This window comes from Melanostigma gelatinosum, assembly GCF_949748355.1.
Source record: "Melanostigma gelatinosum genome assembly, chromosome: 3".
Taxonomy (NCBI): domain Eukaryota; kingdom Metazoa; phylum Chordata; class Actinopteri; order Perciformes; family Zoarcidae; genus Melanostigma; species Melanostigma gelatinosum.
Window position 1 is genome coordinate 14,198,234 of NC_136636.1, and position 24,940 is coordinate 14,223,173.

General features: G+C 42.3%; 1 protein-coding gene across 4 annotated transcripts; it reads right to left on the bottom strand.

Moving 5' to 3' along the window:
* Positions 1-1,126: 1,126 nt before the first annotated feature.
* Positions 1,127-24,407, bottom strand: ampd2a (adenosine monophosphate deaminase 2a). 4 transcript variants are annotated; one of them, XM_079265520.1, is made up of 19 exons: positions 24,325-24,407; positions 23,916-23,971; positions 9,621-9,748; positions 9,211-9,341; positions 8,562-8,630; positions 7,989-8,100; positions 7,692-7,878; positions 6,844-6,982; positions 6,670-6,759; positions 6,450-6,579; positions 6,077-6,271; positions 5,739-5,870; positions 5,468-5,631; positions 5,161-5,287; positions 4,910-5,073; positions 4,699-4,819; positions 4,194-4,367; positions 3,974-4,084; positions 1,127-3,600 (listed from the first exon to the last, which is right to left on the bottom strand). In XM_079265520.1, the coding sequence occupies exons 2-19, from the start codon at positions 23,923-23,925 to the stop codon at positions 3,385-3,387; spliced, it is 2,400 nt and encodes a 799-aa protein (XP_079121646.1). In that variant the 5' UTR covers positions 23,926-23,971; positions 24,325-24,407; the 3' UTR covers positions 1,127-3,384. The 4 variants fall into 4 exon arrangements, with proteins under 4 accessions (XP_079121646.1, XP_079121648.1, XP_079121649.1 ...); XM_079265522.1 differs by lacking the exons at positions 23,916-23,971; positions 24,325-24,407 and adding an exon at positions 22,839-22,974; XM_079265523.1 differs by lacking the exons at positions 23,916-23,971; positions 24,325-24,407 and adding an exon at positions 20,947-21,376.
* Between the last annotated feature and the right edge of the window lie 533 nt (positions 24,408-24,940).

The following is a 24,940-nucleotide window of genomic DNA, read 5'->3' on the forward strand; positions in this document are numbered from 1 at the left end:
AGTAAGACATTTAGCAAAGTGCCTAAATTACGTATGTAACACAAAATTGGGAAAGCAAAAAGCCTAATATATGTGGTCGTAATTTCACCTGTAAATAAAAGTTATCGGACACAGCGTTTTAGTGAATAAACATGCTTTATTTCATTGTTCAGACATTACACTTGAACCGTATCAGAAGCATCTGCTAAACACTGGCAATCCATTTCAGGCAATAATATGGCTACAGATCAATGGACATAAAATGAGGAAAAAGTCAAAATCCATGTCAGTAAGGGACACGATTATGTAAAAACAAAGTAATATAATCAGCTGAACAAAAGGAAATATCTCGAGTGTGAGCATCAGAATACTTTGTGTTTGGTAATTAATGCCCCCTCTTAGTTGATTAGTCGACAAATCAGTCATTTTGGTCGAGTTGACGAACATGCCTTTTCATGTTCAACAAATTATCTCCAAGATACTTATGAGCACTTCTCTGGTAAACACTCAAAGTGGTGCTTTTCTCTGATTCTTTGTGGAGAACTCAGTTTTACAGATCTGTCGATTAAATTAAATCAACTAATCAATTAGTTGATGAAATCGCATGACTGTCAGTCGACTAAGAAATGTCTTTGGTCGAGGACGGCCCTAGAAAATAACCATTAGTTGTGGTGTGCTGTTGCTAAGGACAACACGGAGCACCAGCATGACAACTATCAGAGATTAATATTCGTGAGGTAGACTAGACTGCACGATGTTGTGAGAGCAGACAAGTGGCTCTGTGGTGAATGTAAAAGACAATATGAAACCATGAAGGGGCCACAAACACAGTATAAACAACCAGTTGTAAAGATGAACGAATGGAAAAGGTTTCGGTCAGATTATAATCGTCTCTCAGTGATAAAGCGTCGTCATCAAACACTTATTCCCATAATTACCTCACAAAATGTTGAAAGATATGGCTGCTAAACATTCAAACTAAGAAAGGCCACGAACAGAACGAAGCTGCAATACTTGAACATAATTATCCTTTGTGCTTCCGCCTATGGACTGATGCTATTGGACAAGTCAGTGTAGGTCAATGGTTGCAATGAGTCTTTGCAACCAAAAAATCCCCCAATCAGAAAAAGACAACTCCATTGAAGTGACGTAAAAATGAGGGGTAGTTTTTATGTGTGTGTGTAGGTTGGTGTTGGAATGGGTATCTGTCATGTACCTACTGAACAATAATGAATAATGAACTGAGAATGATCAGGAATAAAAAACAAAGTGTGAAGAAGCGACTGTAAAATAATAACAGACGGGACAGACATTCTAACATTGTGTCTGATGAACAAATGAAAAAGACCAACAACAATAAAGCCGTGTTAAAAAACTATTTTCATGACATAATGTGAATTCACAATGATCAACGGCAACAACACTAAGTGTTGAACCGTGACATCAATATAGTGTGAATATAAAATTTCTTATCTCTATATTCCCCTTAAAAAAAACACACTTTATACATGAAATCCAACAAACACGCACATCTCACCATGTTCAGCGCACGACTCGGGTGCAACCCTTGAACACACAGCTGCTGTATTGTTGCTGAACAAAATGCAGGTTCTCATCTTTCACCCTAATCATCATCTTTCACCCTAATCATCATCTTTCACCCTAATCATCTATAAAGCAAAACATGTAGAGATACTGATGCTGGTTATTCAAATAACAAGGCTGACGTTTTTCTGATTCAAATATTACTCAACAGCAGCATCTGGGTGTGAGAAGAACGCTCACAGTTTGATGGGACGTTGGACCGTGTCCAGCGGCAGGTAGAGCGGCGTGATAACGTGACGATGGGGGTGCTGTTCAATACAATATGTGATCCCAGCTTTGATCACATTTGGGGCGGGTTTAAAACAGCAGAAATGCTACAAGAACCATGCAACATTCTGAACCATGACCCAGCATGGTTTGCTCCTTTCCACATGGTGAACAACGCTGAATTTAAATCGGTTTACTGCAGACACACTTTTGACTCGAAAAGCTGGTCGGCAGCCCTGAATTAGTCAAGATGCTTTACATTACAGCTCGCTGTAAACAACTCATTATTTCCTGCCATCCATTACTCATGCAGCCATGCGCAACAAAAAAAAACACTCGCAGAGTACTACAAACAAGTCAATTTTCCATGTCAAACGAAGGCCACGGTAAAAAGCTATTTTACACCGAGCATGCAGCTAGGTGGTCTCAGTTCCATCGGTGTGGATATTACAACAGCATAGAGGCCTACGGTACATGGCTGAGGACAACATTACGCAATCCAGGTGACCATTTGTCTTAAATACACCATCAAACAAAGATGATTTTCAACATTTACTGGATTCATTTGTAGCTAAAGACGACCGTTTGCTTCGTGGAATGTCTGCAGTCGACCACCAGGACGTCTGCTTCTAGTACCGACTCGAGGGACTGTCTCCGTTAGTTCTCACTTTCTGAGCTCATTACAATCACGGAACAACGATTGTTTGTGTGCATTTGGCAAATAAATGATCTGAAACCACACTAAGCACAATGCATGGCTGATATCCAGAACTGCAGCATTCAGACAGAAGCTACATTCTCTTCTCTCTGATTCAGTTACTGTACATCTAAAACATGAAACCTGTCAAAGTTTGTTTTGTGCGTCCAACCCTGACCTGTATTATTTCAATAAAACCACATCCGTAATGCTTCACTATACGGTTGTATAATGAAGATGATCGATGCACTGGGTTCAGTTAAGCAGCATGACTGTATCGTGGAAGATAAGAAACGTTCAGAGCAGGTTTGCAGTGAAGAGAGTTGAAATGTGCTGGTTGTCAGTGTTCCTGTAGTACACAGATCCTAAAGAGATACTACATGTAGAGATACTACATGCTATGTAATGTGTCAGGTGAAATACAACATGTCGCTCACAGGGATCATCTGATAGATTTTGGAAGGACCGGCTGGTCATGGACTAAGAAATAAAGACAACATTGCCCTAAAGCGTCTCTGGAGAGTGTTTCACCAGTGATTCACAAGAATCACTGGTGGTGGTCTTCTCTGCTAACCTTCCTTACGCTGAACATGCCACAAAGAAAAGCAGAAACAACGGTTTGGGAAAACACTGACTCTGTATTTGGAACTTTAATGAAATGGGGTTAAAGTCCTTTCCTGAAACCTAAAAATGATTCAAACACAAGAAAAGGAAGAATGTAGAAGCTGAAGTGCTCTGGAAAGCTCTGTATCTTGGCTTTTGGGGAGCTGTGTGTGCGGCATACTTCTATAGTGATGGTTGGTGGTGAATTACTCTCACGCCACGTCTCCTCCGTGTCATGCTGGGTGGACCACAGGGGTTGAGGGTTCACAGGACAAGTCCTGGACATTGCGACTTCAGCGTTGTTCCGGGAGAGGGCCCGTGGACAGAGAGTCCTCCTCATTGATGGTGTCCAGCTCTTCAGTGCACACTGCGTGAGTGATGAGCTGAAGCTCCTCGGAGAGCGTCTCGCTGCGGTACGCCACGCGGATGTCAGGGACGTTGGTACGACGGATTTCGTTGCTCGTAGGACCCTCCTTGGAATAATTGGGGCCCAGCCAGTAGCTCTTGGCCTGGAATTAAGAGAAGCTACATGAGGTGGAAGCTCAGACACCAGTAAAACACAGAAAGACATTCCCTCTTTAAGTTTTCTGAAGCAAACCACCTCATCTGCCCTTCATATGGGTTTCACCATCTTGTTTATAAATAGGGAGGACCAACAATTAGAAACATCTCTGATTACAATGTAGTCCAGTAGAACACCACATCTAACAAAACATGTAATTGATGCATTTCTGTCAGTGTAACCAAAAACTGAACATTTTAAACTTCATAATAGGATGAGTTCATGGCAAGAGCGGTTGTGTTGAATTGCATTAGATTGTATTAAAGTCACCTGCCACCTGTTTAAATACACAAAATGAGAAGAGTTACAAACTAGCTTACCTTGTGTGAAAACCCACTCATCAGGACGCTGTTTCTTGCCAGCTCACACATGTCACAGGAACTTAGTTTCCACACCTGAGCAGCGATGCTGTACTCCTCCATCAGAGGCTCCTGGATCCGGAAAAACACACAGAGCCTCATCACTTCTGACCATCGTTTTACATGGTCTACCTAGAATGTCGGGCATGTGTAGAGTCAGACAAACATCCTTCACACTGACCTTGGTGAAGTGGAACTGAAGAGGATCATCAGTGGACAGAGAGATCATGAGGCCTCTGGACAGGTACTCTGGCAGCGGGTTGCGATGGTAACTGAGGAACAGGCTGTTGTTACTCAGCGGGGACATGGCGATGCCAATCTGAGCCAGGTAGTAAAGATATTGCAGCACCGGGGCCTGGTGGATATCAGAGAGAGAGCATGAGAGACAAATGTAATCTTAAATCTATATGTACAGTATGTACGGCCGTGCTGGACCCGATGGTTTATCTCTTCGTGCTTCCCAAATTATATTGCAGTCCAATCCAATAGTTTAATAAAATGTAATTAAGCTTTCTGATGCCATCAGGTTTGCAAGAAGGGGAAATTCAACAAAGATGAAATCTTTAAGCAAGCTTTCCAAATTAGTTTTAGAACCCAGCTAGGCCTTATAAGAACAATGCTATTTCAATATGGTCAAACTAAACAGAGCAGTGTTTTAGAAGCAGTCCAGGATGACCTCTCCTGACCTTTCTGAGCAGCAGTCCGTGGGAGATGTTCTCCGACAACATGAAACCTGACACCAGGTGGTGGATCGGCCCCGCCTCCCCACAGTGAGGTCGCAGCACAAACATGCGAAAGCCTCTCTGCCTGTGTCAGTCAAATACATTTACAAAAACAAACATCGAAACTTAATTCTTGATTCTTGTGTGTGATAAACGATTCCAGCCGGGGCCATACCGTCGCAGGTGGTTGAGCACAGTCATGTTGGCATAGGTGTAGTAGAGGTAGTAGGAGTAAGGTGGGTTGCCTTCTTCGGTCCAGTTTTCTGGCAGCGGACTGTCAAGATTGAAGATCTGTTGCTCAGGTTTAGACTCATCGTCCACGCTGTCAAAGCCCACCACCTGTGGACACACGTGCAACAAACAGGATAGAAACAAAACGGCAGAATCATCAGGATAGCTTTGGATCCCTTGTGACGTGATACTCACATGCTCCAGGAAGAGATGCAGCTCAGGGTGACTGCGCGGGTTGATCGTGACTTCAAACAGAGGCATGAAGACGTTCTCCAACATCTCCTGGAAATTTGCCAACTGATTCTTTGTTCGGTAAACATCACTGGAGATTGATCGAAGACCAATACATTTCAAATATAAGTTTAATTGTAGAGGCCACAAGAGGTAACAATGTTAGACAAATTCATTCCTTTTGGTTCGCGCTCTCATTACAACCACATTTTTGACCACCCCTGACAACAGTACAGCTTCAAGGTAAAGGCAAAGTGGATGGAGTACTTACAAAAGACGGGGCACCTGGATAAGCCAGCGCACATTATCAGAGTACACGCGATGTTTGAGGGCCCACTGGGCCAGCTTCTCCCATTCGTCCCTGGAGCGACCGTAGATGGACAGGCGTAGCTCAGAGTTCTGGTACTTACTCTCCTCCAGGTCAAACATCACCTCCTGGACAAACGGTGTGACAGGAGATATCAATGCATCAGTTTGTGTATGTATTGATGAAGTGTTTTGAACGAGGTATATAAATACTTTACATATGAATTACATCACACCTTGACTATGTGTGCAAAGTATTTTCCTTCAATGCAGTTGTCGGTCTTGATGAAGATCTCTCTCAGGATGGATTCTCCAATGGGGTTGTATTTGGCGTTGAACTTGTCAAACCGATGGAACGTGTTACGGTCCTGATAAGTGAACCACAACCTGTCAAACCTCATTTTTATCGACATCAAATGTATTACACATTATTCCTTTGTACACAATATTTAGCACAACTTTAGTTAGATACAGCTGCTCCCATTTCTGTTTTTCTCACTTTATTATATGGCACAGGACCAGGATCACATGGTATGGAGCACAAACGGAACATATATGAACAATAATGTCTCACCGCGTGCATGTCGAGAGTGTCCACGCTCAGGTCAAAGGCCGTCAAGTTCATGTTCTCAAACACCTGCTTGAGGGTCTGACCACGGCCACGCTCAATGTGAACGATCTCCTCTGGGTTTATCTTCATGGATCTCTTGATGAATCGCAGCAGGTGCTTCTGATTCATGCAGGATGACGCATGTATGTGTGTGTCCACCTGTAGTTAGGGCAGAGCAGAATATGTGAGCGGCAGATATGACCTTTGATCTTAGCCTCAGGTTCAGTCCTTGTCTAGTTGAAGTCACATTTTTGTAGTTTGAGAATGTTGTCAACTACCAACAATCACTGGATGATATCAAAATAGTAGCGATAGATTGACTGTGGTTGGCTCTTGCCTTTCGTATGTTGTAGAAGTCTCGGTGTGGAACTTTCTTCTGCGCTGCCAGCTCCTTCATCTCATTCAGCAGGATGTGCATCTGGAATTTAGAGCTCAGGTACTGCAGGCGGCGGTAGCAGAAAGACTTCCTGTTAACACCACACAGAGGAAACACAGGGATTTAAAATAAACACACCATGTTAACATTTGTAGAATGAATGTATCAAAGAAACACTCACACTGGGCCGTTGATGATGAGGGCCATCATAACATTCATGTCTTCAATATACTCCGCCAGGTCAGGATAGGGCAGGTCCAGTTCCGTGCTTCTGAAAAGGAGAACAGTATAAAAGTAACACAAATGCACAACCTTTTCTTTTCTAATTAACTTGTTGTCGGGGACAAAGACGTACTTGTCCATGTTGGTTTTCTTGTTGTAGACGTGGACGAGTCCACTTATCATCTTGCAACCATATCCTGTGTCTGCCGGCATATTCTTAGGGTCCATGTCATAGGGGTGTGTCTTTGAGACAGGCGGGTGAACGGGGGCATCTGGGAAAAACAGGACATTTATATTCATTTTGTTGTATATCCATGCTTCAAAAATGTGCTTAAAATGATAAACAATGACTTGGTGACTGCTCAGATGAATGAGACACAGTGTGGTAGTTTGTATTACATAGTGGTCCTGAGCGACTACCGTACTGTGTTTTCATTTAAGAATCACAAATAAATTAGAATTTGGCAAATTTAAAAAACAGCTGTTGAGGGACTGTCTTGTTTAGGGAGATTATCTGAGCAAGTTCTTCTATATTCTTTCTGGCATTTCCTAGCTGTCACTATATCAATATACATAATGCAGTATATACCCAGTTATGAGTTGCCTGCCTCACCTTAAAGACTCAAGTAACTCAGTAACTATTGTTTTCATAAAGAGGGAAACCATGAAGAGTAGAAAGACTACAGTCCACTGGAAAGATACTCAACTGTTTGGTTCATAGCAGAAAATGCTGCATTTGGAACTTTGCTCCTGATTTAAATTACTTTATTTTGTCTGACTAGCCATCCAAAAGGCAAAGATATTCAGTTTTCTATCATACAAGACAAAGAAAAGCAGAAAATCCTGAATCCTGATTATTTCTTTGTCGATTGACTAATCAAATATTCTTTACGATACAATGGTCATCTCTGTGAAATTCAACAAAACACTCATGGCTATTTCTAACGGCAATAGAATATGTTTGGTGTGTGCGTGAGATACCAGCATCTACAGGGGTCTCTGCTATTTCGTCATAGTCCGTCAGATCCAGAGGCTTCATCCCGAGGTCCTGCAGGGCCTGAGCTGTGGTCTTACAAAAGGATTGCATGGATCGCTTTATGTACTTCTCCCGTATGAATAATGCCTTCACCACACACTTTGCAGCATCAACCAGGTCAACGAATGGCACCTGGGAAGACACCAATTCACAGCAATGAAAATGGGATTACCTTACAAGAGTTTAAGTTTAATTGCTGATAAAAACACATCAAAAAAAATCACTCGAAAAAAGCTCCTCACCCCACACTTTTCCTCTCCAGATATTGACACCCGCTGGTATTCTCTCTCCAGTGGCAATGCCCTTTCCCTAAAGCCATCATCAACAGTGTCCCAACTCGACTCCGTCAATAACCTGCAAGGATACGGACAGTAAGACGGAGAGTTTAAAACAAGAGAAAGGTAGGCAAAAGCATACCAGATGTAGAGATGGAGAATATGTGGATATAAGCAGCAGCAGAAAAGTAAATGATGGAGAAGATAATCCAGATTATAGAATGTATACATTTGCAATGGCAGCATGAGTGCAGTTTATTTTGAAACAATAATTAACCTACAGAGCTGCCAAGTGAGCGCACTGTAAGATTTCTCAGGGTTCACGGGACATTTAATCATCAAGTAAACAGGGGAAGTCAAATCAAGATCAATAGAGAATGCACATACAGAGTATCGCCGTTCAGACTTGAGAGACTTGCTGTCTTTCGAGAGAGCAGAAAGCAAAAGATCAAGGTACGGATTGGTACATCTAGTCACCAGCAGGGGGAAGATGTGAAAATCACTACACAGATCATACATACTGAAGCAGATCTCACTCACTCTAGGTCTGCAGTCGTGTCGATTTTCATGAAGTCCTGTTTGGCACGGAGCAAAATCTCTGGCTCAAGCCTTGGGGCGATATGCAGCGGCGCAGGATAGCGTGGGCAAGGCAGGGGCAGAGTGGCATCAGAGGTAGTGAGAAGAAATAAAGCACACAAAGGCAGAGAGACCAGATCTATGCACACACACAATCAAACAAGCTCTCTCTCACACACACATATATACATATACATACAAAGCATGAGGTATTAAGTGATCAGGGAGATTGGCACCAACAGAACAATATCATAAGTTAGTAGTTGTACACCCCGATTGGTAAACAGGGGCTTGCAGGTTGCACGATCGGCTTATTGGTGCAGATAGCTTCAACCCCGGCAACGGAGACAGAACCCACCTCCTCGTAAAGGTTTTGCATAGAAGAAGATTGAAGACCAGAACAGGAGCAATGTGCTGGCTAGCCCTGTTCGCCGATTGCTGAGGTTAGTTAGCCCGCAAACTGGCATGTTGGAAGCTGATAAGCATGTGTGCATTGGGGGAAAGCAAGACTGTGTGTAAAATGTGGGGGTGTGGGAGAGCTCTGTCTGTCAGAGATTATGTTCAGAGTTTATTTAACTGGCTTTGTGTGTGCAGTGTGTTTGCGTTTCCTCACTTGATGTCTTGGCTGATTTGCCTCTCCAGGCGGTGCCGGCGCTCCTCCAGCTGTTCGATGGGGCTGTCCTCCGGAAACTCATACGGTGCGCTTCGCATCGCACTCTCTGCCATGCTGCGTGTGAACAGCTCCTTTGTGCAAACACATGTTATATGGTGTCATAAAACAGGAAAACAGGTCCACTTCCATGCACATATGGAGGGCTCACACAAAAAACCACCCCCCCCCCCCGCTGCATTTACCTTCAAATAAAGCCATAAAAAGCCAAGGCAGATATTGAACAAACAAATACCAGTAACCGCTAATTCAAATATCTGAATGGCTGGAAAGCTGGTGCATGGATGCTAAGATTATTTAGCTTTGCTGTACTTAAAAGCTGTCATGTAATTAGTGTGGACTTGAATTGTTACCTCAGCAATCTCTTTGTATTTTTCGTCCATGGATGTTCGCAGGTCGATTGGGTGTGTGAGAGAAACAGGCGTCCCTGGAAGTGATCTCCGGGGCTTGAGGGGCGTGGGCCCAGATGCACCACACAGGTCTGTAAGCAGACAGAGACAGAGTTTGTTATTTGTAAAAAACTAAAGTTATACTGTCTACGGAATAGTATAGACTAGAGAGCTAGGTTCAATGTTCTGCATCTGGAGACACACAATGCAATTCAGACAATCCATCTTGAACGCATCCTTTTAGTGTTGCGTGTGAAAGATGATATTTAACAACGTTGTCTCTTTTCTGCTGAGTAATGTGGCGACATGCTGAGGTAAGCCAGTCAGTAAAGTCACTGTACCTTCAGTGTACACTTTCCACCTCTGCATGAAGCGTATTGTCTGTGGGGAAGAGCCATATCAACTTTACCTGGTACATACAGGCTTTCAAAATACTATGTGTTACGTGTGCTTATGCAAAGGAGTCATTGTTCAATTGATAAGGCCTGTACTTTACCATGTAAATGTTTGTTATTGAAAAAGCTTTGCCGGAAAAGGATTTTCAATCCACAGGACCCCTCTCCAAACACACATATAACTTGGACTCGTCACAGTGTTCAATTACTCAAAGCATACAGAGTCAATCAGCTTTATTGGCCATGTATGCGTACAGGGAATTTGACTCTGGTTCTCTCTCACACACACAAGACTTAGACAATGAGGAACATCAAATGTACTCATTTCTGTGTACTTTCTAAAAGAAAAAGCCATACATCTCACTTTAAGAGAACCACAGTTTAAAGAGAACCATAGTTATGTGCACACACAGGAACTCACTCACTCACAACAGTCTGTGACTTTAGGAGCGGTGCGTTCACTCTCCTCTATAATTGGTGGCATTGTCGGTACTGTGTCTAGCCTGAGACAATTAGCTGTTGCCATCTGCTGTCTGCCTCCAAGGCCGTGAAGTCAGGAATGGACAGAGCGGGTACTTCTCCACAGACTATAGTAGCGTGACATAGTCAAACATTTACAGGATGTGAGTTACCGCTTTGATACGATCCGCTGACAATCATACGCTCAAGGGCATTAAAAGAGTGTTTAAACATAGAACATGCAATATTATAGCCCAACCTATATTGTATTTTTGAGGTAGATATGAAAAATTAACATTTTCGAAAAGGATGCCATAAATTATTTATTTTACAAAATGCGACCATAATATGTACCGAGTAGACCGTTTAAATATAAACTTTGGCAACACTTTCTAAATTAACTGTTATATCTTTGTCATATCTGTACTGAAATTGCTTTCTTGCTACCAACATAATGGCCAACAAATATTTCTGAGATAAACTAATATCAGACTGGCCAATTTATCAGTCTACATGCACAGCGCACAGACGCGTGTGGATATCTTCACATGAACAAACACACAAACAGAGTAAACCCCAGTATAGTATTCATGTAATCCCCCGGCCTGTCACCCACAAATAACCTCAGCACCCCCAACTCTATTTATCTCAGTGACATCATGGTAGTAGAGGTCTAAGGATAGGGCATGTCGCATGCTGTACAGTTTGTAAAGCCCTCAGAGACAAATGATCTTGATTTGTTAAACTGGGCTACATACATACATACATACATTAAACTGACTTGACTGGTAGTAGGGAGCACAAACAACACAAAACACATCTATACAGGTAAATACAAACCGACTGGGAGAAACTCACCCGACTACAAAATCAATAACAAAGAAAAGCAGAACAGTGAAACTTTGTTTTTTGGCTCATATTCTGCTCTGCAATGAGATACCTCTTTCAAAAACTCACTACTGACATGCAAAACAAACAAAAACACAGCCAGGAGAGACACAAAACATAAACATAAAGACAACAGCAGAGGCCCAATTATGATATGAAACTTCATCAAACGCTTATCAGTCATAAAGGCCTGTATGATTCACTCATTTAAAACCAGATGTTCAAACAGTAGCTAGACAGGTAAATGAAAAAGGGTACTGTTCATTTTTTCTTGACAGTGTTATATAACTAAAGTTAGATTTAAACGGTCAATAAAGATAAATGCCATGGTGGAGTCCAACAATAATACAAACTTAGGCTGTTGACTGTGGGCTTGTCCTTGGAACAAATTCAAACTGTGCATCTCATTTGGGAGAGTGTGGCTCAACATGGGAAAAAAACAGCCTCGTTTCCTTTCCTTTGGTAGTATTTCTTTGACGCCTCGACACAAGCGCTGTTTTGTTTTTTTTCAAACCACTGTGCAGATCCACATTGCATGCGAATGCATTTTGGCAGACAGGCTGGCAAACAAACCCAGGCTCTCTAGCCTCACCTCAAACACGCTGTATACTTATTCTATTTCAGAATGAAATGAGTCAACCAATACATCTCCATGTAGTCATTGTGAGATCATTTCTTGGACCAGTGAGTAATATTGACAAAGCTCTCCATCTCAGCTTTCCCTCACATCCCTGGGACCCGAGTCTGCACACCGCCCACATGCGCTCCTTGTTCTTTTGAACTGCTCCAGAGAGACATCTAGAATCTGTGGAGCTGCCTCTGCTCTCTGAGGATCAATACAATCTTTGCAGCGCGTCTCATCCTCCCAATCATGCAGGACGGAAGTAGCAGTAAACTACTTTTGGCAGTAGTCAACCAAAACAGTGTACAGTTATGCCCTTAAAAATATTCCATGACCATGAATTGCTGGGGACCGAAGGACATGCAGTACCGAAGTAGGTTCAGTTTGGACCTGCAGCAATATTAATAAACTTTGAATGAACCAGCGATAGTCAGCGTGCGCTCCGAATGTATATTATGGATATTATGGATATCAACTCGTCAAGCACACGGAGCAGCAGCGGGCATGTTGTGGCTGTCCTTTTTTGCCCCAACATGACTACAGCCAATGGCATATATACCGGTAAATATGTCTCAAAGAAATAATAATTGTACTTTTATTTAAAATCTGCAATTCAGTGGCAGTGAGTTTCAGTTTGTTATACAATAGATCATTGATTGTTTACCTTTTTACCCAGATAACCAACAATCAGGGGGCTGGATCGCTGCTGGCTTCATGCTTAAGTGACGAGAAGTCGACTCTCAAAGGAAAACGTCGCTTTATTTTTGCATTAAGTGTTTAGCAGGTGTGCTTTCATCCAGAAGTGAAGGTGACTATAGCAGCAGGGAGGAATGAACTATTGTGCTAATAAGTAAACAATGCCCCTTCTTTCATGTTAACTTATTTCTAAATTAGACACAGCAAAAATAATGATGATACTCATCTTCAAAGCTTCGATTAAGGTATGGCGAGTACAGAATAGAACGGCAATATAGTTGATATCATTATCACAATATTCACAACTATATATATATATATCATGACACGGAAAATTCGTTCAAAATCAAAGAAAATATAATCTAGCCGATGTTTAAATTGTGTTCCACATTACATGACACCAGACTTCATACGTCTCAAAAGTAAACATCAAAAACACACTTATGAATTACAGTTAGCTCCAAATCGTTAGCTTGGACAATAGAAAGTCGTAGAACAATAAAGTAAATATTGTGTCATTACAATATAATTCTGCTGAAAATCAATTCACAAACGACATTGAAATATTGCCCAGCCCTTCTTCTTATTGTTACACAGCTGAAAATGTGTTTGTTCCCATATTATTCACCCATATAAACTTCAACACAACAGCAAAAGTATCTCAATAAAAGCTATCTACTTATATGTGTAGTGATATTAAATACTAATACAAACACGAGGGAGCCTGTTGTCTGTTACTACGGTAAAAGTCATGGACAGCCAGGGACGTCACGCAGCAGCAACGACTGATGGGCATCTTAGAGTAAGAGAATATGTTGATTGCATGATAAATATGCCATAGTGCCCCATAGAAATGTGTTTTCGTTTTACTTTTTGGTCCAATGCAATTGTGGCTCCAGTGTTTTGAAAGAGATTTGACTTTATACCCCGAGAGGAAGAGTGATGATGACACCACTTCAGATGTTTCTTAGCAACCACAGATGAGAATAAACCGTTCCCTTGGTCTTGTTTTTTAAATATATTATCAGTAGTAGGGATCAGTACAAGGGAACCAACATTGCTCATGAAATTTGCCAGCTGAAAACTATTGCCTGCAAATTCACTTTATTTTTTCACTAAATGAAGGACTGCTGGAGAGACAAAAATACATTTCAATACATGCAGAAAATCAAAGACGATTCTCAGTGCAGTGGTGAGAGACATCTACTCCGCAGCGTTCTATAACATAAACAGCCTTTCAGAGGAGAAAGATCTGACTCGTCATTGCCACATACACAGAAAACAGATGGCAGCTGTTCTCACAAAGACACTTACAAACATCAGGAAGGTCAACAAACATGTTCAGGTGGACTTGAGACCCCAGCAGTTTACAGTATCTGTCTGTTACAGTGCTACAGTGTTGATGAAGATGCAGTTCTGAATAAGATACTTCCAGCATCATTGCCACCTTATCAGCAGCTGAATAAGGTGAACTGCTGCAACGGCCTGATTTATTGCCCACTATTACAGCTCCATATGCTGTGTATGTTTTGTTTGTGTCTGAACAGTCAAAAGGATTTCAGTGATTAATCCACCGGGCAATATTACTGCATCATGCGGGACAGCAAACACCAGCAGGGACGAGATGCCCCAAATGTTCACTCACTGCAACAGCCACACTCTGCAATAAACTACGGCACACACAGAGCTTCCCAAATATCAGCATCAAGGCAACCGACCAACCTAACAGATGCATGACGTATTATCTCTCTCTAAGACAACTCCCCTCCGCCTCATTTCTATATTTCATCACACTGATTTTCTACATGCGGTCAGTTGATTCCAGTACACAGCAACTGTGCTCACTGACACCATCTGTCACTATGAGCTTGCTTGTGCAGTAGTTACAGAGTGATAAGTGCCATGCCTCACACAGAACTGCAGTAACTTCCAGCAAGACAGTATTAACATTACAGCATATGATACTGGTCATCATTAAGCGCGCAGATTACAGTACCTCTATCTCACTGGCTGGTCCTCTTCTCACAGTCTCGGTTACGGTCGCAGTGGCCTTGTGTGAGCTCGTGCGGGATGCTGGGACATGTAACTAGGCCTGGGACGACCGATGCGCCCTCCCCCCCCGCTGGCACAGTGGAGCAGAGAGAATGACAGCAAAGAGAGAGAGAGAGAGAGAGAGAGAGAGACAGCATACGCTACCTCCTCAACACAAGCTGCTCTAACACCAGGATCTTACAATCCCCACTCTTTCTGTCTCCGCTTCTCCTCTTTTAACTGTCGCCACCTCAAATGTGCTGCTGAAGCATTTTTTTCTTCCCTCTTCCCTCTGATTCTCTCCCTCTCTCGCTCTCTGCCTCCCAGCTTCTTCCTGGATTACACCGGTTTTCATTGCATGAATAGCACAGCCTTCAAGCTCCCGGATTTAAATACTGAGTTGGAACATACCACGTGGCTGAAAAGGGGAGGGACTGGGGTGAACCACTTTCGGCTCTATTGTGCTGTAAAATGGAGGAGGCCACGCATCCCTGGCCACTTCCACTTCTTTCCTACCGCCCACTTCTTATTCATGATGCACCACTTCAATCATCCCGAGTGCAAACTTTAAATCATGTTATGAATAACGGTACTGAAAAGCAATTATTACATGTCCATTTAAATGGCCGGTTTTGTTACACATAGATTCAAACTTTCTTTCTTAGTATGTGTAATAAAAACACTTCATTTGCATTCTAACAATGTATTTGCCTCATATGTATTTACCAACACTGTCGACTCGCACTGTGATGTGATCTTTGGCTTGTGGATTTCTTGATACGTTGCTCTTACTTATTACTTGTATCTGTTCTAATTGGCTTATTGCTGTGACTTTATGTTACGTGCAGATACTTTTTATTCCGCTTGCTGTTGTTGAGTCTGTGTTGATGCAACCTTGCAGCGAGTCACATTCCGCATGTAGCCAAAGAAACTCAACTTGACGGGACTTTTTGTTGTGCTTTAAATCATTTGAATGCGATTATCAGATGTTTGAATTCAATGTCTTCAGTGTGATCACTTGTGTTTGTGAGGTCACTGTTAGTATGACTGAGCTGAGGTATGTGAATGTAATATTGTGTGTACATGCAAGTGAGCTCATCAACATGCTGCATGCCGTGTTACTTTCTGCACCGATCACATGATGCCGGGGAGGGTGTTTCCTCCCTCTCTCACATGACTGCTGTCTGTACGGAACAAGGAAGGCCTGTCTGCTGTATTTCACAGTGTATCAAAAATCGTTTTATGTTACATTCAGATCATCAAGGAATTCTCCAGATGAAGGTCAAACTAATATCGGCACACAGACACACAGACATAAACATCTGCATGAAAGACACACAAAACACAAACAACACCAGGTACGTAATTCTGAACAGATCCTAAATTCATGCAATAACATCAGATACAAAGCATCCAGCTGGAAAGAAAATCCAGCCAACAATATACAGTACACAAGACTCTGAGGAAATTACAATAACAATGTTGTTCTACTTGTCTGACTCATAAGTCAGAGTTTGTTTTTCATCTTTCCTGCCAACTCAACAGTAACCAGTTTGACCGGCAAAGAGATCGATAGGCCACGTCTTTGTGCCTACCAGTGTCTTAAATGTGAGATCTCCTCTCCTCCTCATTTCAAAGTTGCATGTTTGCACGATTGACTGAGATTTTACATGAATTTTATTCCAGGCCTACCTGTGGTGGTGGTGAAGGTGTACATTTTTGAGAGGGCAAAGCTTAAAAATAGCTGTGAGATCCTAGCTCACTATAGAACAGTGATGTACTCTCAAAGAGGAGAATGCATTATATGCTATAGGGCGTGTGGGGATTTCTCATGCAACATATTTCTGTGATCTTGTACTAACTGGAGGCAATTTTCTGTCTTTGACTTTCTGCTCTGAGCTTACAAATTGAAATGTCATCCTTTGTTTCAGGTAAATGATGATGAGGAGGAGGACTTTGTGTTTTGCCATTGATAACATTGCTGGCTTACAGCAATAAAATCAGAGCAAGCTGGGAAGTTTTCTGACAAAAGCTAGACAATGTGCATAACCACTTTCTTTCTTAAAACCACATTTCTTGAAAACAGCCTGTGGTTTGGTGTCATTTTTAGCCCCAGCTTGAGCTTTGCTGCTATTACCTCTGTTGTTTCCACACATCCTGTTCCCAAGACACTAATCAACGGAGCACGGGGGAGTAGCTGTGCACCGCTTTTGACTCCCTTCCTCCCAGAGGAGAGAAGAGCTGGCATTATTGATAAGGCCCTTGTCAAGCAAACCTAATCTCTAACCCTGCACAGAAATTCCCATGGGAATAAAACAGCAGAAACATTCAAACTAAATACTCATGGCCTCTTAGCATTCAGACTGATGCTGCATCTCTCTACCTAAGTCCATCCTCTCTGCAGCCCCATCACACGGCAAATACACAAAAACACTGGCCATATACACATGCATACATGTGCATGTAGCACACCCTACTTAGCACTGCTCGAACCCACTGAGAGGTTCATTTCCCATTCCTGTGACCAAAGGTGAGTCAGGGATCAAAGCAAAAGGTAATTAAACGAGTGCAGCTTCACAGAGATGGTTAAGTGAGGAGGCTTCTGATAACACATGACCTGATTCTATGCACTTAAAGATAGAAATTCACATGTGCATGCACACAATTTATTACTGATATCTCTACTTTGGGACACTCACCATTCTTGTTTTGATTTATTTGTTTATTTTGTTTGGTAAAACTGCGATGACAGAATGTTATAAATGCTAAATAGTCTGCAGAAAGTCTGTGTAAATTCATTGATTAATTGTTCTGGAAATGCAAAGTCAAAGCCAAGGTGACATCTTGAAATGTCTTGCTTTGTCCGACCAACAGTTTGAGAACCGAAAATATTCCATTTACATTGATATACAACAGAGAAAAGCCTCATAATTGAGAAGCCGGAACCAGATGCTGAATGAAGAATGACTGCTTTTATAATTTTATAATAATTGCTGATCTACTTTCACTCAATCGATAATTAATTTCAGCTCTTGACATAAACTTTATTATGAGAGCTTATTTTAGTGGTCTGACACGCACAGTAATGCAACAAATACAAATACAATGACAGAAAGAATTTGCTACTTGATATCAAACAACAAAGAACAGTTTAACAATTGATCATTTCAAAGTGGACAGAAACTGCCTGACTGAACCAATGGCTACTTAAGAAGGGACAATCTGTATCATCTGTTGATTTAAAGCCCACATCTCACCCCACTCTCCAAAAACATGTGACTCAAAACTCACGGATGATCAGTGAACTGTGACGAGCGTGTGTTTAAAACAACTGTGATGATTGTTTGCATCTTTTTTGGCGATGCATTAGTGGAGATCATTCAGTGACCAGGGGAGAGGTGGGCGTGTGATTCACTGACCATCAGCTGCCGCTGGTTCATCTGTGATCAGTGAGGTGGTTCAGATGAAGATGGATCTTCATTAGCAGCCATGCGGAGAGCAGAGACAGACCAAAGCAGCACACGTAACTGTACTTGAGCGCAATGACATACAAACCATGATAATTATTTGCATAAACACTGTCTGTCAGCCTGCAAATCAACCCAGTGAGTGTGTCCAACGGCATGAGGAGTCTCGCTGCTGATGTGTGCGTGTGTGCGTATGTTGTGACGATTAAAATGACTTGTGGCTCTGCTGGTTATCTACTTGCCCCCAACAACAACATGCCCACCTGTTGGTGCCACAGCTTTCAAGGCCTTGATTCCTGCCCCTCCAAAATCCTTTTTCCAGAAGTGACACACTTCTTCTGTTGCATGGGAAGCAACCACGCTATTAATAGAAGAAGAAAGCCCTGGAATTTTCCACCCAAACACAGAGCAAACTGGTCCTCACTCGTGCCAAAGACACTGACAACCAATCACTTGTTTAAAACCGACGGTCTGACTTTACAAAGCACTTTTGTTTCAGAGACTCCCTCTGGCGGTGAAATGGAAAAGTGCAGAGATGATGGGGCCTAGGGCAGTGTCTCCTGGTGTCACAAGTTTCAGGTTGTGCAGGTTAAAGTCTATAAGGAAACAATGTGTAGATGTGCTAATATCTGCAATAATTTAACCACTCAGAGGTAACGCTACAGAGCCCACATGATTTAGGAAAGTCCTGAAATAGAGAACGCACATAAATTCAAGAGAGAAGTCCACACAGACATGCCATGATGGGAACAGGATTTCTGGTAATCAACCACAACAGAGGGCCATACCACCAGACAGCCTACAGATGACAGAGGGTAGTGTCAAGTTAGAGGCCAGTAAGATAGTGAAGATCAAGGTAAGAGCCTCTGTATGAGATCAGATAACAACAGAAAGCGCAGCAGTGACTCATGCAGGAGAGAGGGATTCCCTCCACCTCTCTGGCAGATTTTAACACCTCACGTCATATAGCTTTGGCTGCAAAGCCAGGACATTACATATTCTGCTTCATGCGATGCAGTGAAGGTCCAGTGGGAGAGAGCAGCCTGCAGGCAGAGCTCGATTCCTGCAGATGAGTAATCAATGTTTCCACACGCAAACCAACACCAGCAATGACATTAAAGAACTGTTTCAAAGACGAAGATTACAGTTTGTTCTGGAACAAAACCCCTGACCCCTCCGTCTTGAAAGGAAAGATGCCGCGGAGCGGAGATATTTCTGAGGTTGCTTCAAGAAGTTATACAGTAAATACTGAAGGCTTCAGTTGGATTTAATGCAAACTGCCCAAGCTGCAGCTACAGTAGATTTTTCCGCAGCAGAAATTTGGCATCAACAATGGTAACACTGCTGTGGTCAGATGGAAGTATTGTAATGGGTGGCCTACATGTGGCTCTTATGACAGACTGGGAGTGCAGTGGGTTCAGCCGAGCGGCTAATTGAGAGGACTTAAATAACTGCATGGATGGAGAGACCTCTAAGTTATTTATTACTGCAGCAAAGACAAGCTTCCTCAGCAAATACAGTATCGTGTGTATCAACATGAGTTGCTGCTTGTGATCTGCTGCGGCGTCTCTCAAACATTCAACATTTGTGCCGTGGCTCAGTGAGGAGGTAGCTTCAAATTAAATCAAGATTAACATTTCATTGCCTCAGATAGATTGCTGCTCTGACGTTCTCGTCTCTCCTCACAGAGATCAGTTAGCATCAACTTCAAAGGTAATCTCAGAGCTACGATCATGTGACCCGTATCCCATTGTGAACAGACAATTACATAAAACTAATTATACACCACTATGTGCCAGTAAGATACAAGCCTGTGGTGGCATTAAAATGTCAAAAACAAATATCTTTATTCGTAGAACGGCAGCTGAGATTGAACTACTTCACAGTTTAACTTTTATAAATCTAAGTCAAGTAATGAAGAACTATAAAAAAGGAATTGGCATTTCCCATATTGTGTGGTATGAACTGTTGCAATTCCGTTGTAATTGTGTTTAAAAAGTCCAGAAGTCATTGTCACTAAAGCGATCAATAATATGAGACTGAATCAAAGCTCCTTATAGTTATCACATCTGGGATGCTGATGGAGGAATACAACTTAAATGTGATATGATGAGGTTTCTTTATCTCCACATGGTCGCTGTGTATTCGCCGAAATAAAAATAAGGTTTTGGCAAAACAGTTGTGGGGGGGGGGGGGGGGGGGTCATGAGAGAGGTGCAGTTGAAAGATAAAACAATCCCGCTGCTCTGTGCAACCCAAGCTGAGGAGATAAGGAGGAGCCAGCAGACGCATGATACACTGGTGTTGCTACAAGGGGCCCGTTGAGGGCAACGTATCCCTTTACAGTCCAGGAACCACCCAAATAGTCCTTCAAACTTTTTAAACTGCCAACTTTAAAAAAGTGTACCTCCAATGCATGCAAACAAGTTAAATATATGTCAAAAAAGAATAACTTGATGATGAAATAATCAATATAATAATGGTTGCATATCCACTTAAGCGGACAATCCACATAACAGATATCTATGCATGTCTAAAAGTATCTAAATATATCTAAAGCTTGTACAATGCTTTTGAGATTTGCTGTGTCATAGTGTATTTATTGCAGTAATTGAAGCGTGTATTCTTAAATGCCACCGCACTAGCATTTGTGCCATTGTTTTAACTCCACATTCATGTAAGAGCCGTGAACTCATTCATTCTTCTACGGGACCCCTCTCACCCCACACTCACCGGGGCTGGTGGTGCTCTGCAGGCTCCCCCGCTTACGAAATGGGGATTTAGGTTTAGGCTTCCCTTGTCCATCATTGTTGGAGGAGAAGGAGGAGGTAGAGGAGGAAGAGGATGCCATCTTGCTGCCCGTGCTCCCGTTACTGCCGGAGCAAAGCGAGTCAGAGGTGCGCAGTGGCCAGCAGAGGGAGAAAGGAGCGCTGACGCTGGGGCTCTGTCTCATGGTGGGCAGCAGGACCCATACTGGGCAGGGAGAAGCTCCTCTGCAGAGCTGGCTCCTCCTCCTCCTCCTCATCCTCCTCCTCCTCCTAGCCAGCAGCAGGTCAGCAGGCGTGCCGCACAGCGACGAGCCGAGAGGCGGCCCGAGGCTCAGCCGGCCCTCGCTGGGGGCCATCCGCCCTGGTTGCCCGAGCAACCAGGCAATGAGCTTCCTATAGCCCCGATGCAGCAAACAGACAGAGGCAGAGGCAGAGGAGGGCGTTGCAGATTAAAGTGTGCAGCTATGAGCACGGAGACCGACAACACCCCCACCGCTAGCTCAGCACCAAGGTGAGTGAAGGACAAAAGTGTTCCACTCGTCTAAAAGTAGCAGTTAGAATGGATGTTCAACACAGAGACAGGGATCCAGACAAAGAAACAGAGAATACAGATCGTTCAGAGTGGACGAGCACAGAAACCGGCTTAGTGCGTAAATTGCCGAGTGAGGATCCTGTAGTTCATGAAAAACTTCGATTTAAATGTTGTAACCACACAAGCTTCAACAAGTCAGCAGAGCTCTGACTCGTGATGAGCTTTTCTAGGACTCTCCCACACTGACGACAACTGAAACAGCTCAGTGGAACCACGTCAGATTCAGGATTTAATCAATAAACTTGTTTTCAAAAACTACATCACATCGACTGTATATCACTGAAGCCGGAGGACACTGACTTTTGAGCTACAACAAAAAAAGTAAAGATCCCCATCTAGTGGTATGAAAACTGAATACAGTTAGACGTGTTTGTCCTTTCTGAGCACACAATCTGCTGTTCAAACAGCTTCAGTTGATCAAACGGTAGAGACTCTAGACAACATTTTTACTAACATAAGCAATAAACACAGCATTGAGGAGCGTCTCCATTATTTCAATGCAGCTGATCATTTAGCAGGCTATGTGTGATCATTTGAACTCGCTGTATACGACAGTACGGCGCACAGTGTACAGGAATACTACTTGGCATAGAGATAGTTTCAGATAGACTGTAGCTGTAGTCCATTTAGTCCCCGCAGTGAAGATAACTCACAACCGCTCAATCATTCATTTCCTCAACCACCGTCCTCTATTTACACCTCAACACTTCAGAATGCAACTGAATTGATGATGCAACTACAGGATTATGCTCAGCATCTTTGCATTAATCTGACTGAACTTGATCAACTGTGAACAAAATGCTCAACGACTGTGCTCGAGATCAAACCCCCAAAACGCAAAAACCACACGCTGACCTCTTAAAGCAAAACTCAATCGAGAAGTCATTCTTTGTTTGACTTGAATAGAGTGTGGCATTATGCTGAAAACAAAGACAATCACAAACCTGTTTGAACTATGTCCTGACGATTGAAAACAGACCTGTACATACAGCACAACGATCAAATAACTAAAACGCAACCGTTCTGTTCAATAAGATTGGCAAAAACATCTTTCCCCTGTCAGAATAGAAATCTCATTTTCTTCTCTCCCTTTTCTGAAATCTGACCCAGTTTTCTGAGAGCGCTGACGCTCACCATCTGGTGCAGCAGCAGCAAAGGGTAAAAAACAGGGGCCTACTTCTCTCTGAAACTAAAATCTTGACTATGCCCTTAACTATGTCACACGTTTTGCTCAAACCAAATTACGAACATTCTCAAAGCCTTACCTGGAAGCAGGAGGCCAATATGTTAGCCCGATGGCTCCCGGTATTCCTTCTTTAGGTTTTCTCTTTGCCTCTTCTGTTTGGTTAGGCTTTCTGTCTCCTCACTCTTTTGCTAAAAGCAGACCACAGTGCATAACACTGGCGGCTTTGGGAATTTATTTTCCCACTCCTTTTGAGCAAAGCTCAAGGAATTCAGTATTTTGTTTGCAGAGACCATACACCAAAAAACATGGAGTCTCTTTCTATGCATGGCATTTCATAGGAAATGTAAAATGTAAAACCACCAAACCCAACTGAACAAAGCATCATTTATTTAGATTAAGTACACGTTGCATTCAAAGGCTGATGTTGCCAAACGCATGAGAACAGCAAACCCAGGAGTGTTTTGCCATTTTACAAAACAGAGCCATGACAGTCACTATTTGCAAATATTTGTTCTACTTATGAGATTTTGATGAAGTTTTGTACTGCTCGATTACTATTCCAATTCAGGATTCACAGTATGCAATCTTTGAGAGAGAGGTTAGTTGTGAATAAAAGCCGGTCACCGCTTAAAAACATGAATTGGAGATATATATATATATATATATATATATATATTAATGGGATGGTTACCATTAGGATGTTACCAAGTGACCATGTAACTGTTACCCAGGGTATTCTCCAAAACAATACTTTTGCATGTTATTTGTGTTATTTTCAAAGCATGTAGTGCATCTTAAAAGACAAGTACTTTTACTACAAACACAGTAATATTTATCCCAAATTACTAGTTTGTCCTTATCCAATAAAATAGTCGATAAGATAGAGGGTGCCATATTGTACAGCTCTTTGAGTATTTTCTATTTATTTTGGTCTGTATGAGTGATGACTTCAGTATGCAAGTACTATACACGCCACTTCAGTTGTTGCAGGGTCGTGGCATAAAGTACATGAATGTAGATTTAAGTTGCTGGAGGTACACAGTTACCTTTACACCTTTTAGGCTAAACATCTCTCGTTTCATTTGAAATGAACTTGGTAACGTCATCGTACTGGTTTTGAATGCTATTTGCACTGCGTCACTGCATGCTGACTCACCACCTGACATTGTTGAGGACCAGCTGGGAGCAGAAGCAGACGAGACCGGAAACGTCCTGCAGAAAACAGCAGCAACAGAGCACAGTGTGTTACACGCACGACAACACACGTTCACGTTCTCTCGCGAGCTGATACGCTATCAGTAGACAGCTCGGTTACCTCTCAGACATGATTGTAATGACAATGTTTACGAGAAAGCTTCATTGGTAAATTGTGTTTTTCGCTTACGTTACCACAGTTAAAGTTACAATTCAAACCTCCAGTTTAACCTCCGAAAACGTTACTGAAGTGTAACGTGAAGTTAACGGTGGTTACTTCAGTGAATAACGTTCGCTGTCCGCTTTGAACATGAATTAACAGAATAGCCATTTAAGAAGGCAAATAGTGAGTGAAAAGAGAGACTCTTTACCTTGCTCGAGTGGGAGACGTTAAGTTTTTGTTTCGACGCAAATGCAATTTCCTCAAAAGAAGGAAGGATCCGCCCGCTTTGTGTGAGCGTGTCCTGTGTCAGAGGTCCAAAGTCGGCACGCGCTCAGACTCAGAGACGCACACACACACAGAATTGCTTCATAAGCCCAGTTCTGAATCACTTTTATTGTGTAGAGCCAGTACACGTGCCAGCTCTTGGGGAATTCAACTGGAGTTGTCATTGGAGACCCTGATGGTCACCAGACTAAGTGTTTGAAGAACAACTCAGATGTTTTATTCAAGTAGCAATGTAAAGATACTATTGCAAGTAAAAGTCCCTTTATGAATGCGTCTCAAGTAAAGTGAGCCTACAGAAGCTTAACCCTGTATTGTCAAAAGTAAAAGTACTACAGTATTTGTCATATTTGGTTCATAGTACTGATTAATTAAGGTGTAAGCGTAATTTAAATGTTGTAGTTAGTGGAGCTAATTTGAGCTGTTTTGTATGATAGTGTACAGTTAAATTTACTGCACAACAATGAATTGTATAATGATAAGACGTTGTCGTGTGAGATAAAAATTGCGGAGTGAAAAGTACAATTTTCCCTCTGAAATGA

Excerpts from the sequence above, each read along its gene's own strand:
- ampd2a (XM_079265523.1), bottom strand. The coding sequence starts at position 21,337 with ATGGCCCCCAGCGAGGGCCGGCTGAGCCTCGGGCCGCCTCTCGGCTCG. Across the intron at positions 5,871-6,076 it reads ACACTCTCGACATGCACGCG|GACCGTAACACGTTCCATCG; the intron begins GTGAGACATTAT and ends TTCACTTATCAG. Across the intron at positions 5,074-5,160 it reads TGCATCTCTTCCTGGAGCAT|GTGGTGGGCTTTGACAGCGT; the intron begins GTGAGTATCACG and ends GTGTGTCCACAG.